The sequence below is a fragment of the Passer montanus genome, unplaced genomic scaffold (assembly GCF_014805655.1).
Source record: "Passer montanus isolate IOZ18808 unplaced genomic scaffold, ASM1480565v1 scaffold8, whole genome shotgun sequence".
Lineage (NCBI taxonomy): Eukaryota > Metazoa > Chordata > Aves > Passeriformes > Passeridae > Passer > Passer montanus.
The window spans coordinates 7,229,578-7,244,047 of NW_024373256.1; the positions used below are offsets into that span (position 1 = coordinate 7,229,578).

The 14,470-nt window shown below is 47.7% G+C and overlaps 1 protein-coding gene across 2 annotated transcripts in view; it reads right to left on the reverse strand.

Annotated features, from left to right (window-relative positions):
* POLR3E (RNA polymerase III subunit E) overlaps positions 1–14,470 on the reverse strand; it is a 30,659-nt gene that overhangs the window by 6,354 nt on the left and 9,835 nt on the right. For both annotated transcript variants that reach the window (XR_005630187.1, XM_039731992.1), the window contains exons 10-18: positions 14,031–14,116; positions 12,968–13,012; positions 12,796–12,887; positions 11,969–12,089; positions 8,340–8,421; positions 6,124–6,183; positions 5,040–5,197; positions 4,690–4,754; positions 2,065–2,561 (exon numbers count right to left, since the gene is read on the reverse strand). Coding sequence is in view for 1 of the 2 variants with exons in the window: in XM_039731992.1 (XP_039587926.1) it covers positions 2,065–2,561; positions 4,690–4,754; positions 5,040–5,197; positions 6,124–6,183; positions 8,340–8,421; positions 11,969–12,089; positions 12,796–12,887; positions 12,968–13,012; positions 14,031–14,116 (1,206 nt within the window). In the remaining variant the exon portion in view is untranslated. The remainder of the gene's footprint in view (positions 1–2,064; positions 2,562–4,689; positions 4,755–5,039; positions 5,198–6,123; positions 6,184–8,339; positions 8,422–11,968; positions 12,090–12,795; positions 12,888–12,967; positions 13,013–14,030; positions 14,117–14,470) is intronic.

Here is a 14,470-nt window from a genome sequence, read left to right on the forward strand (position 1 = left end):
AGGCAGGTCACACCAACAGTTACATCATTTCCTGAGGCAGCAAAAATATCCCCAAGTTTTGGGCAGAACCTTGCCACTCCAGCCACCCCCAGTCTGCAGGAAATGGGTGTAGGTCCTCAGGAGCCAGAGTCCTGCACAGACACTTCCCAAGGCTGGGAGAGTGGCTGAGCTCAGGGCACAGGCACTGAGTCCTGCCTGCCCAGGGCTCCTCTCCTCTGTCTGTCCCCTCTCCTCACCCTCTCCCATGGCAGCACCAGGATTTGCTCTTTCCTGACTGTGCTTTTCCCTCACACTTGCTGAGGGCCAGCAAGCACAGCACCCTGCAGCATCCCCAGCTGCAGTGGCCTCTCCTGGCTCCCCACAGTGCTGTTTATCTCTCACCCTGGGGGCTGTTGGTCAGCTCTGTCACAGATCCTGCATTCCCCTGCTAAGGTCTCAATTGCCATTTTCAGCCACATGTTTTCTATAATAGGTAAGCAGTCAAGCCAAGAGTGTCTTCATCCGCCAAAGAACATAATTTTAATTACCTCAGATCATTGATTTTTATCACCAAAGCACTTCCAATTACAGAAAACTAAAGAGTAACTATGAAATCCCACGCTGAACAGCCCTGCAGGCTTTCCCTGAGCTCAGGAGCCCTTGCTGGGTTCTGACAAAATTGTCCAAGGGAACAATCAAGAAACACCAAAGTGCCTGAGCCCATGCAAAGAGCAAACCCAGCCCCAGCACCTTTGCCATCTGCACAGAGCATCAGGGGAGGCTCAGGGGCAGTGATTTACATTGCTGCCAGCAGTACAGGCTCATACACAAGAGCTCAAGTACTGCAGTAAATTCTCAGTCAGCAGATCTAAAACTTGCAACATTCTCAGGAGACATTCCAGGGACCACTTCTGCACCTCTGCAGGTCTCCTGTGACAGGGTTTTCCACATAGAAGGAAGTTCCTAACCACCTCTCTTCAGCAGGATTTTATTTTGCATTTTGAAAAGACAAATGATCTCCCTTTCACTTCCCTTGTGGATTTTCAAAATCCCCAAATTCCCAAAGCAAACAAGCCCCAGTCCCAAGGAACAGAGTGACCTCAGCTGTTTACCATCAGCATGGCAGAGGCACACATGACACCAGGTGCAGGCAGAGCCCAGCCAGCACTGAGACAGTTCCAGGCCAGCACCACCCCAGGACCTGGAAACTGCCAGGGGAGAAAGCAGAAAGCACAACTGGTGCTCTCCCTAGTGACATTTCCAGGCTGTTCCTTGGTTCCCAGGTGCCACAACATGTACTTTGCACACGACTGAACACGTTCCTGCTGCCCCCAGCAGCTCCCATGCTCCAGGCTCTCCCAGCCCTCCTGCTTCCTGCTCTTTGGAGCACTTCACATGTTCCTTCTCCTCTCTCCCCAAAGGCAGCTGCTCCCAAGCTCCTTCTGGTTGTAACCCAATCAGCAGTGCCAGATGTCTTGTAAATTAATTTCCTTTTAGGCTCTTTCCCATGATGCCAGATTCCCTTTGCTCTCCTGAGCAATCCAGTGTCTGCCAGCCCTGCTCTGTCTCACGCAATCACCCACGTTGTTTCCACACAGACAAAGAAACAGACACCTCTGCACAGCCTAGGAGGACACAGGCCAAGGCAACCTGCTGCAGATGGGCTCTGTCACTTCCCAGAGGCTCTGCTGGGTGTGCCCTGCTGCTCCCAGGCAGTCAATGTCACCTTTTCTCTCCCAGCTGGGTCCCTGTCCCCGAGGGAAGGAGCTTGTGCAATTCCAGGAGAGCTGATGGGAATCTGGGACTGCCTTAGATCATGTTAACAGGAGCAAGCTGGGACAGCAAATCACTGTGGCCCAACACCTTGGATGTGGAAATGGAGTCCCAAGGACAACAGGGCAGAGTGCAGGACCCCAGACAGAATTCCAGCAGCTTCAACATGTCCAGTATCAGACAGGTACTCTGAGCACATCTGTGCCTCTGGTGCATCAGCACAGGACACAAATATTTCACATCTCAGATGTTTAACTGCCCCCCCTGCCCCCATCCCTCCCCCAAAGCTCACCAAAGGAAAACCATACTTACAGGCACCAAAATCTGTTTGCAGCCAGTGTCCAACACCATGTCCTGTAACATTTTGTCAGAAATGCCACTGAACAAGGTATGTCCTGGAGGCAGACTGGCTAAGTGAAGGTTAAATAACCGTTTAAGCTCACTCAGGGTGAGTACAAACTGTTTCTTAAACGTGGAGGACACAAAGGCCTTGAGTTCCTGGGCGACCCTGTCGATGCAGCCCCCGGGCAGGTGGCCATTCACAGGCTCCAAGGAGCCCTGGGCTGGGTGCAGGCCGTTCACCAGCCCGTTGTTGAGGCCCTCGTGGGCCGAGGTGTCCATGGGCTCCTCCTCACCCACAGGCTCCTCTTTGATGCGGATGTTGGGAACATCCGGCTTGGCCGAGCTGTCGCTTGATTTCATCTCTGCCTTCTGCCTCTGCAACTCCTTCTCCAGCTGCCCATAGTTCTGCTTGACTTTTGCTTTAGCCATGTTGACCCTTTGCTCCCCAGAAACCAGCAACGGATGAGCTGACAAGAAACAAAAGGTACCATAAATCTCAGCAGGGCTCATAGTGAAATAGAACCGGGAAACATCACCTGCTTAGGAAATCTAAGGCATAAACCCAGTCTGTTGATTAGATTTTACATTAGCTTTTGGGGGTTTTGCTGGATTTTTGAGGGCAAAAAAAATGTTTGTATATCTAAAGCCAAGGGCTTGGGGAAGAGTGTTCCAGTCAAGGAATCTGAAGCAAAGTGTGTTTGTTCAATCACCAGGGCCTTTTCCACAATTCAGGAAACCAGGATACAAACTGCTCACGCATCCTGCTTGTGACCCAAATACTTCTTTGTCCAACAACTCTTCTTTTTGTCTTTTAGAGTCTCTAGTGGCTGGTGGGGCCTGGAGCAGCCCCTGCCAGAGGCAGCACCAGGATGTCACCAGGTCCAGGGAGGAGTGTGGAAGGGTTAACAGTGAACCTGAACCTGCAGCACAGGGTGCACAGCAGGAGAGGCTCAGACCCTCTGCCCAGTGTTAATACCCAGCAATAGGGAGAAAGGCACAGGAAGGAGTTCTTTCCCATGGAATCCTGCCCTTCTTCCCCTCTCCATGCCCAGCCATCCAAAGGTGAAAGGAAGGGGTGTGTTGGCAGCAGAGGAACCCAGTCCTTGCCAAAGCAGGGAGTGCAGTGTTTGAGGCAAAGGCATGCCCAGCACACATGCTGTTACCTTCTCTGCTGTTAGACTCACTAATCCTCTCCAAATAACCCAACTCCTAATCCTTCTGAGCAGATCAGACACAGGGTATTGAAATGGATTCATATGCTCCTTTGTCAGCTCTCTTACACTCCTCAACTGCTCCAGTGTCTGGGATCTCAAGTTTTCACAATCTTTTAGGATTTTGGAGCAGCTACTTCAATACTCTCACTGGTGTCCATAGTGGAGAAGGATGTCAAAACCAGACAGCTTCACACCTCCTTACACCCCCTGCCATTACATTCTCCAGTAATTGCTTGGCCCTCAACCACACCAGAGGGCCTACTGCAAATCAGGGAAGTAAAAAATCACTTGGTGGGGCCTGGAGCAGCCCCTGCCAGAGGCAGCACCAGGATGTCACCAGGTCCAGGGAGGAGTGTGGAAGGGTTAACAGTGAACCTGAACCTGCAGCACAGGGTGCACAGCAGGAGAGGCTCAGACCCTCTGCCCAGTGTTAATACCCAGCAATGGGGAGAAAGGCACAGGAAGGAGTTCTTTCCCATGGAATCCTGCCCTTCTTCCCCTCTCCATGCCCAGCCATCCAAAGGTGAAAGGAAGGGGTGTGTTGGCAGCAGAGGAACCCAGTCCTTGCCAAAGCAGGGAGTGCAGTGTTTGAGGCAAAGGCATGCCCAGCACACATGCTGTTACCTTCTCTGCTGTTAGACTCACTAATCCTCTCCAAATAACCCAACTCCTAATCCTTCTGAGCAGATCAGACACAGGGTATTGAAATGGATTCATATGCTCCTTTGTCAGCTCTCTTACACTCCTCAACTGCTCCAGTGTCTGGGATCTCAAGTTTTCACAATCTTTTAGGATTTTGGAGCAGCTACTTCAATACTCTCACTGGTGTCCATAGTGGAGAAGGATGTCAAAACCAGACCACTTCACACCTCCTTACACCTCCTGCCATTACATTCTCCAGTAATTGCTTGGCCCTCAACCACACCAGAGAGCCTACTGAAAATCAGGGAAGTAAAAAAATCACCTCATTCACATTAAATTGCGTTAACATTAAATTGAGAGGTGAGAATTATTTGTGCACTGGCTCTGTCTGTCCTCTCTTCAGGAGCTGGTTACACCCCACAAGCTGCCTTAAATGAGCAAGTGGGTAAGAGAACCAGCTGATTTCACAGTGTCAAACAGCGAGTCCCCAGGGCCACAGACTCCTCCTGGCCCTGCCACAAGGAGCTGGTGTCACCCCAACTTCAGTGACATTAGTACAGACCAAGATCTGTCTTAAATATTCCAGAGGAAATAGTAAGAAAGAAAATACATTAAACAAAACCAGTCTCCACCACAACATTCAAAATCAGAGAGGAACTCCAAAACACCACTCAGGAATATGGATGGGCAGATGAATACATGCAAGTGCTTCAGCACATCCAAGCACAGTTCCATTTACCTGATTGTGCCTCTTGTTTCTTTGGTGTCAAGTGCTCCTTTAAGAGATTATAGACCTTTTCTAATCTGAAAGACAAAGACACAATATTCCAGGACAGTTTCAGCTGTTATGCCTGCATGCAGCCATGCCAGCTTTAGCCATTAGCTAGAACATTCCATCTCTCCAGGGAGCCAAGAACCAGGAATGATTTGAGTGATGCAGTAACCCCTCCCACCACACCAGTGCCCAGGCTCTGTGAAGGAGAAACTTGGAGGCAACACAGACCAGGTTATCTATCAGTGTCTACAGAACCCTTGTACCAAACAGTTCTTTGTTTCAGCTTATTCCCCAAAATACAGTAAACTATTTACTTGGCCTGAATGCCCATCCACAGCATCTGTTGCCTCTGAACTATATCTGGATGCTTCTTAACAAAATCTTCGTCGTAAGGGAGCATGAACTCCCAGCCTTTGTTTATCCTGGCCACAGACATGTGCTCTAGGAAGTCTTTCACATCTTCTGGACAGAGCTAAAAGAAAAAGCATAAATAAGATGGAGGTCAGTTTACAGAGGGCAGATGCAGCAGTGAGCATGAGACAGGAGAGCTGGGCTGATCTGGTGTGCATGGAGCACCTCTGTGGGCACACACCCAGCTCAGTCACAGATACTCATCCTGCTCTGCAGCACAACACTTTCACACACTGTTAAAAGCCCAGGACTTCAGAGAGCCGTGGTGATTAATCACCCCAGAGTCAAATAGCTCATGGCATGTCTTGCAAAGAAAAGGGAGTTTCCAAACTGAGATGAAAAGGTTCTGTGGGGAAGAGAAGCATATTCTACAATGTTAATTTTATTTTAGAGCTGCAGGCCAGACATGCTGCACCTACACATGCCCAGCTTTTATGCACCACTGGTTCTGACACTCCAAAAATAGATGGTCTATGCATAAACTGATTCCTGTTTTATCATTTTAGTGCATTTAAAGAATTTGGGGTTTGTCCTTTTGACTTAATGTTTCTCATTCACTTGCCACTTTTAACAGAATGTTCAGGTGCCTGAGTTGCTTTGAAGTTCTTAATATTATAACTGGCAAGTGCCAACAGAAGAGTTGCTCTTCAGACACCCAAAGCAGAGCAGCTTTTGTGGGCTGTGTAAGCACCTTCAGTCAGCTCAATTCAAACTGTGCCAGCTTTCCACTGAAACACAGGAGAGGACATGATGCATTCCAGTGGCTCAGCTGCAAGGCCAGTCTGGAGCTGTGGGAACTCGTGGGAGCTGCTCAGAATGTTTTTCTCTAGAAAGAGTATTATCTATACCTGCTCCAGATGGAGAGCAGAGCAGGCACTGTGAGAGGAAAGACTCACAGCAGCACCCACTATCCACACCCACACAATGCCCAACATTTGGCCAACTTATCACCACCTTTGGATTTAGGAAGAAAAGGAATCCACTCACTTTTGTAACTGCTGCTACTTCCTTTCTCACAACCCAGCGGTCCTGTGTGAACTTCCACATCTGGGAAGGGAACAAAAGAGGAAAATCTAACAACTGCATGTAGCAGTAGCTTTACTGAAGTTGTAGCAATGACCCTGTTCAATGATGTTACCACAAAAATAGAACCCCCATTCCTTACAAGAAAGTAGAAGTAAGTGATTCTCAGCCACCTAGGGGAAAAACATCTTCTGGCTCCTTTTGTCCTCAGTCATGAACACAGGCCCAAAAGCTTTGAGAGTCCATGGTGTGCCTTGGCAAACCTATGACTACAACAGCTATGAGAATCTCTTGAACTCAAACTCCATTGAGTTTCAGAACAAAAAATAAACCCCAACAAAACCACTGCAGTGATGCTGGGACCCCAGAAGTCACTTCTCACATACCTCATCATCAGCCTAGAGCCACTCTCCATGCACTCTCACACAGGGGCCTGTGCAGGCTGGTGGCAGCTGCCCTCCAGCAGCACAGAGCCCCTACAAAGTGCCTGTTCCCTTCTTCATCCCATCACAGTCACTTACAGTTATGCCAAGATGTCCTGCCACTCACACACAGGCAGGGCACAGCCAGCTGCTCTGCACAGCAGCTCCTGAGAAGCAGCTGCTGAGGGCAGCCTGACAGGACGTGGGCACAGCACTGAACATGACCTTTCATTTCTTCTTGTCTCCATTTAAATAAGCTACAACCTCTTTTTGTCTCTGTGTATTAATAATGTTGTTAAGAATCCAAAATCTCATTACTGACAATTTCTTCCTGGCCTACAACATCATCCATGCATCCTTCTCTCCCATTCAGCTTCTCTCTGCCCACAAACACACAGACCCAATCCATTCACTTTAGGGCACAGGGAATTTCTGTTTTAAAGCACAAGAAGTCCATAAATGTTTTTTAAACTTGTTAATTACTTTGCACAAATTAGAGAAATAAAGTTCACTTTTTAAGCTAGAACACATTTTCTCCACAGATGACATACAGCATTAAATACTATTTCTGAATCTTAAAACCACACACTTCTCTTTGTCTGAAAGAAGGGATCAATATTTCTGGCTATTTTCTAACACTTAAACTTTTTCCTTCTTGTAGTATTAATCAGCAAATTATTTGCCTTTAAGATCAACACAGATCCATTTCTCATGGAAGGTATATCTGACATAATCCAAATGAAAATAATGTATCTTTTCATCTTAAATATTAAAACAGTATCCCTTACTTAACTGAGCACAATAATTCTGGTCTCTGAACTTTACACAGGACGTGTCACCTAATCTGCTGTGTCCTAAACACTTATGTCACTGGGTCACACCTGAATCCAGGTCTCCATATGGCAGTGTCTTGGGCAGACATCAAGAGACAAGGAAAAGCCAGTTTCAATCACCATCAGTTTGATCTTGCAGTAGTACTGTAATACCCTTGAAGTCTCTTGCACAGCATTCTCCTGTTCAGAGCTAAACCTCATGAACAAACTCTGCAAAAACAGTCAGGTCTAACTGAAACAAATGAGAGCTGTGCACTCATCAGATTTGCTCTGGTGGGGCGGAAGCCATAAACTGATTATGAACTTAGGAACCACTTAGGACCTTAATTCTTTCCATGGTTAGTGAAAATAAACACAATGCAGAGGTTGTTCCTTTTTGCTGTGGTTATGTGTGTGTTTACAAGACCCATATTCATTTCAACTTCCATGTGCAGCTACTGCTCACAAAAGGTGCCTGGGAACAAAGTCCTTTCACTGATTAGCAGCCCTAGGGAATAAAGTCCTTTTTAAAGATCAACAGTGCATGCTCAGGGAGCACAAGGCTTACCCACACTGCCCTCCTGAGCCCTCTGTCCTGAGCCCATGGAAATAGAGCTGGAGAAACAAGCACTTCATTATCCAGTCCTGGCTGTTCTGCAAGCCCCACGTCGTGGGGGCAATGTGATAGTGCTGTACAGCATGTGTTAGAAAGGGATGAATGCTGCTAATGACAGATGATCTGAACCTGCCAGGCAGACACAACGTGAGCCTACACCAACACTCCCACAGCAGACTTGTAACAACACCTTCAGGATTAAAGCACAAACAACTTCCTTGGAGGAAACACCTCACTGCAGTGGAGCAGCAGAGTTTAGCAATGCTGTGGCCTCCCAGGCAAGCTTCACCTGTGTTTTCCTTTAGAAGCAACAAACACTTTTATACTTACAACAAAATCTCTCCCTCTACAGAGCACTTCTGCAGGAACTCCACTATGGGGACTAGAAGTATCTTTCGGATAGAGAACATCACTGTTAATTAAAAAGGAAGAGAAATTAGTTACTAGGTACTCCAGAATAGCATTATAGCATTAGTGAAGATTAACATAACAAACATGCCCTCCCTGTTCTGCAGTTAAATTATACCTTTACCCAAAGCGTGGTTTTCATTAAAGGCATTAACATTGGTGTAATTACACCATTGCAATTACTCTAGTGCAGAAAGGCTTAGACCAGCAATGCACAGCCTTGTGGCAAGCAGGTGTGTGCAACACAGCTACAAGCTCTGCTTTGTTCTTGCAAAGCCTACCCTCCCTTGGATCCGTGTAAACAAGACCAGAATGATCCTAAGAAGTGCTTAGGCTAACCTGGTATGCAGCCTTGAAGGCAGCATTTAGCCAAAATGCTGATGTACAGGCAAGAGAGTTTTTTATTTCCTTCCCAGCAATCAAGAGTTTAACAGAACAATATTACAAAATGCCATACTTGAATCAACAGCCCCAAGACCAACATTACTCTGTCTGTGTCCTTGTCTGCTTGCAGGGACAGCTGATGACATGTCTTACCAGGCTCTCCAAAGCCCCACAGCAACTCAGGTTCAAGATCTTGATCCTACCAGGCCAAAGAAATGGGTCCCCACTCTGTTCAAAGCTCTGATGTGTGCTGCTCTGTGCCCAAACACCCCATCCACTACAGATCCACACATCCTCCTCAGAACAGTAGCAAAGAATCAGTTATAACCCAAGAACAATCTGAATGCTAAAATACTGTCTTTTAACTTGCTCCCAGCTTCCTCCTGGAACAGCAGGAGGGCCAGCAGGGTGGCTGTAAAAGATGGTCACATTGCTACCACAGGCCTGTACCACAATAGCTGAAACATCCTGCTGGCACACTTGGACTGGCAGCTGATGCCATTCATCCTAACACAGCTATGCCAGAGACTGGAAATCTCTGCATGCAGGGCTCCACCCAGGTGAAAAAAAATAAAAAAATCATACTGCATTTTAGATTTCAATTCCCAATAGGATGCTCTATCCTAACAAACAGGAAGATGATACAGACTCCAATTTATGTGGTGCACGCAGTACCCCCATGCTTGATTTATTGAGGGTAGTTTTCAGCTGATAAGAGCAGCATCCACTGATGAACAGCAACAGGACTGCACAGAGATCCTTACAGGACTGAATTTTGCTAAGACACTACAGCTGACATTGGTTTAATTTTCTGTGTTTCTATTTGACATTAATCTCTGGAAGAACTCAGAACAGCTCTCTCACAAAAGAGCATGAGTGCAGACATCAAAAACCTGCCACAACTGAGATGCAAACACAGATTACATCACTGCTCAGCCACAATCCCACTTGGGACCGGTACTGAGGCATTATCCTTTCATCCTTTGGATATGGAATAGCTGACTGCACTGAGACGCAGACAACGCGAAACCAAAGGTGTCACCCAAGAGTGGGGAGTCGGGGTTTGGGGCCACGAGGGGGGGACACAGAGCCCATGGTCCCGGAGGAGAGGGATGCAGAGTGCTCCCAGAGGGGTCCCGGAAGGATACCGGAGGGATGCAGGGGTGGTCCCAGAGGGATGCAGGGGGGTACCGGAGGGGACCAGGAGGGATGCCGGGGCTGTCCCGGGGGGATGCAGGGGCGGTCCTGGGGGGATGCAGGGGGGTACCGGAGGGGTCCCAGAGGGATGCCGGGTGGTCCCGGAGGGATGCAGGGGCGGTCCCAGAGGGATGCAGGAGGGATGCCAGGGAGGTCCCAGGGCAGGGGTGGTCCCAGAGGGATGCCGGGGCGGTCCTGGAGGGATGCAGGAGGGATGCAGAGTGGTCCCGGAGGGATGCAGGGGGGTACCGGAGGGGACCAGGAGGGATGCCGGGGCGGTCCCAGAGGGGTCCACCAAAGCGTGGTTTTCATTAAAGGCATTAACATTGGTGTAATTACACCATTGCAATTACTCTAGTGCAGAAAGGCTTAGACCAGCAATGCACAGCCTTGTGGCAAGCAGGTGTGTGCAACACAGCTACAAGCTCTGCTTTGTTCTTGCAAAGCCTACCCTCCCTTGGATCCGTGTAAACAAGACCAGAATGATCCTAAGAAGTGCTTAGGCTAACCTGGTATGCAGCCTTGAAGGCAGCATTTAGCCAAAATGCTGATGTACAGGCAAGAGTTTTTTATTTCCTTCCCAGCAATCAAGAGTTTAACAGAACAATATTACAAAATGCCATACTTGAATCAACAGCCCCAAGACCAACATTACTCTGTCTGTGTCCTTGTCTGCTTGCAGGGACAGCTGATGACATGTCTTACCAGGCTCTCCAAAGCCCCACAGCAACTCAGGTTCAAGATCTTGATCCTACCAGGCCAAAGAAATGGGTCCCCACTCTGTTCAAAGCTCTGATGTGTGCTGCTCTGTGCCCAAACACCCCATCCACTACAGATCCACACATCCTCCTCAGAACAGTAGCAAAGAATCAGTTATAACCCAAGAACAATCTGAATGCTAAAATACTGTCTTTTAACTTGCTCCCAGCTTCCTCCTGGAACAGCAGGAGGGCCAGCAGGGTGGCTGTAAAAGATGGTCACATTGCTACCACAGGCCTGTACCACAATAGCTGAAACATCCTGCTGGCACACTTGGACTGGCAGCTGATGCCATTCATCCTAACACAGCTATGCCAGAGACTGGAAATCTCTGCATGCAGGGCTCCACCCAGGTGAAAAAAAATAAAAAAATCATACTGCATTTTAGATTTCAATTCCCAATAGGATGCTCTATCCTAACAAACAGGAAGATGATACAGACTCCAATTTATGTGGTGCATGCAGTACCCCCATGCTTGATTTATTGAGGGTAGTTTTCAGCTGATAAGAGCAGCATCCACTGATGAACAGCAACAGGACTGCACAGAGATCCTTACAGGACTGAATTTTGCTAAGACACTACAGCTGACATTGGTTTAATTTTCTGTGTTTCTATTTGACATTAATCTCTGGAAGAACTCAGAACAGCTCTCTCACAAAAGAGCATGAGTGCAGACATCAAAAACCTGCCACAACTGAGATGCAAACACAGATTACATCACTGCTCAGCCACAATCCCACTTGGGACCGGTACTGAGGCATTATCCTTTCATCCTTTGGATATGGAATAGCTGACTGCACTGAGACGCAGACAACGCGAAACCAAAGGTGTCACCCAAGAGTGGGGAGTCGGGGTTTGGGGCCACGAGGGGGGGACACAGAGCCCATGGTCCCGGAGGAGAGGTATGCAGAGTGCTCCCAGAGGGGTCCCGGAAGGATACCGGAGGGATGCAGGGGTGGTCCCAGAGGGATGCAGGGCGGTACCGGAGGGATGCCGGGTGGTCCCAGAGGGATGCCGGGGCGGTCCGGGGGGGATGCAGGAGGGATGCAGAGTGGTCCCGGAGGGGTCCCGGAGGGGTCCCGGAAGGATACCGGAGGGATGCAGGGGTGGTCCCAGAGGGATGCAGGGGGGTACCGGAGGGGACCAGGAGGGATGCCGGGGCGGTCCCAGAGGGGTCCAGGGGGGATGCCGGGGACAAAGGCGGCCGTACCTCTTCACCACCCAGTTTCCCTGGACCAGCAGCGCCACCTGCTGCACGCAGCGCAGCACGGCCGTGGCGTCGGTGCCCGAGCCCAGCAGACCCAGCAGGTTGGCGAACGGCATCACCTTCACTGCAAGGCAAACACGGAGTCACAGACACCACCCACACACCCGGGAACGGGCATTCAGGGTGTGCACGGGCAAATATTTATCTTGGGGGAAGAAATAAAGCCTTAGGTTTACCCCGCTGTGCTGTGGGCATCATCTGTTCTGAAAGTATCTGCTAGTGTTACAACAGAGTCAACTGGCTGAACTGGTCACAGATTAACATATTATTAAAACAATAATTTTTAAAAATCCAACCTGTATCTTTGGCAGTGTCTGTAAGCAGAGATACCTGACAAGGCAGGACACTCCTGAGGCAAAATCCTCAGGATTTGCTCTCATCAGAGAGTAATTCTAAAGAGACAAAATACAATTCCTAGGTGACACTCATGAAGTGTGTATCATTAAAAACTTCCCAGAAAGTGCCAAAGTGCAGGCTGTAAATGCTCAGACCCCCACATTCCAGAAGATACTTGCTGAATGTCTATCCAGAAAGCTATTATCAAATCAGAATTTTTTCAAAGAGCAAACTGATGGCAAGTGTGTCAACAGTCAGATGAGCTGTCACTGCTCTTTTCAGGGAAAGGCTTAGGATTTAGATTCCTCAGAGAATCAGAGAGCCAGACAGCCTGTCTAATGGGGTGACAGAACTGGTAATACAGGGGAAGGCACCTAATCTGAGCAGCTACAAGTCACAAAGTGAAGCGCAAATGTATTACAAAAGCTACAAACCATTCTTCATCAGGATCTTGATCTGATCAGCGAGGGGTAAAGTTCTCAGCTGGGCCATAGAAAGCACATTGCTTGGAGCCATTGGTTTCTCACTGCAGATAAACAGATTTGCAGCCCGTGAAAAGGAGAATCCAGCCAATGTGGACTTTGAACATTAGGTACAAACACTTACTTCTCTTCCTCTACGCTTGGAGGCATCAGCATCATTAAATATTCACTAGAAGAAAAGGAAACACATTCTTTAAAATGCTTGTCTTGAGACTTGCCAGGTTTAAGCACAGTAATTTCTCACTTAGAGTAAACCTGCTTGTGCGAATCTACAAAACAAATACCAGCCTGAAAAGAGCTCTCCCTTCCAGTGCCACCTCCTCAGAACTAGTAAAAGCTACTGACATTCACCTGCCCAAAGTTAAGAGTATGAAGTAAATGTGAGCCAGAATCTCAGCTCTTTTGTAAAGCAGAGGTGTCCAAAGAGAGAGGATCTGCACAAGGAAATAGATTAAACCCAGGTGCTCTGGCAGCCATCAGCAGGGTCATGTGAAACCCCACAGACAGAGAGAATCAGGCCAGCAAAGAGCAAAATTTCTGTCCCACCCATGCAATTACCAGCGTCTGTGAGAAAGAATCAGATCCAAAAGACTCTTCAGAACAGCTATCACTGATTTACTGATTTACAAGAAAAACTTGCCAACACCATCACCAGAGCCAGACTCTGCCACTTCACTATGAACTGGGCCATGGGTGTCCCAGGTGACAGGGAAGCACTGACTGCATTATGGAAAGCTCCTGCAGAGCTGCAGTCACCAAGAAACAGACACAAACACCTTCAAGTAGTTTCAGTTGTCCCCACAAATCACAAAGGGAAGTTTTATAATGTTTGCTAACAATGGAAGTTATTGGCTTCAGAGTATTAATTTACATTATCCAGAAGAAGCTTTTGTTTTAATTTTCCTTTGCAGTATTCACAGTCCAAATAATGTAGGGCTGTGATAACATACAAGAAATTACAATCCTGAGTAAAAACATGAGGTTTTAATCTCAAGGGTATAGGGAAACAAAGAAAGCAACTTCAGTAAGATGAAAGCTAGTTTGTTTCTGTGTTTTTTAAACAATTCAACTTTTGTCATGAACAGGATTTTCAAGGAGCAGATTTTTAAAGACTATACCTGCTTATTACTCTGAAAACAATTCCAACTAATTAATGCCATTTCTGTAGAAAACCACCAAACCATTACCTGGGAGATTTAATTAATTCTGTGTTTTCAGCAAGGCCATGACCTTGACTAAATAAATACTGGCGCTCGTGTTCAGAACGGCTGTCCTGGAAGCAGGGAAAAACAAGAGTCATTATCACATACTGAAAATATACAAAATGCTGGAGAGCTGGATTTCTCCTTCCAAACCATGACCACTCTGTCATCATTCCACCACTCGTGTTCCCTACCTTGCTACCTGATGTTCTGCTTTCACTTCCTTGTATGATGCTCATGTGATGTGGGAACATCTCCCTTGCTGTGCCTTTGCAACCTCCTGACAGACATGCACAAGTCAGCCAAACAGGATTTCTCACACCTGACTGAATGGGTTTCCCAAGTCTTTCAAAAAGTCTAGTTTATAACCCAAGACCCAAGTGATTCTTACACTCAGACCCGTCCTTTATATTTGTCCAGCTCTC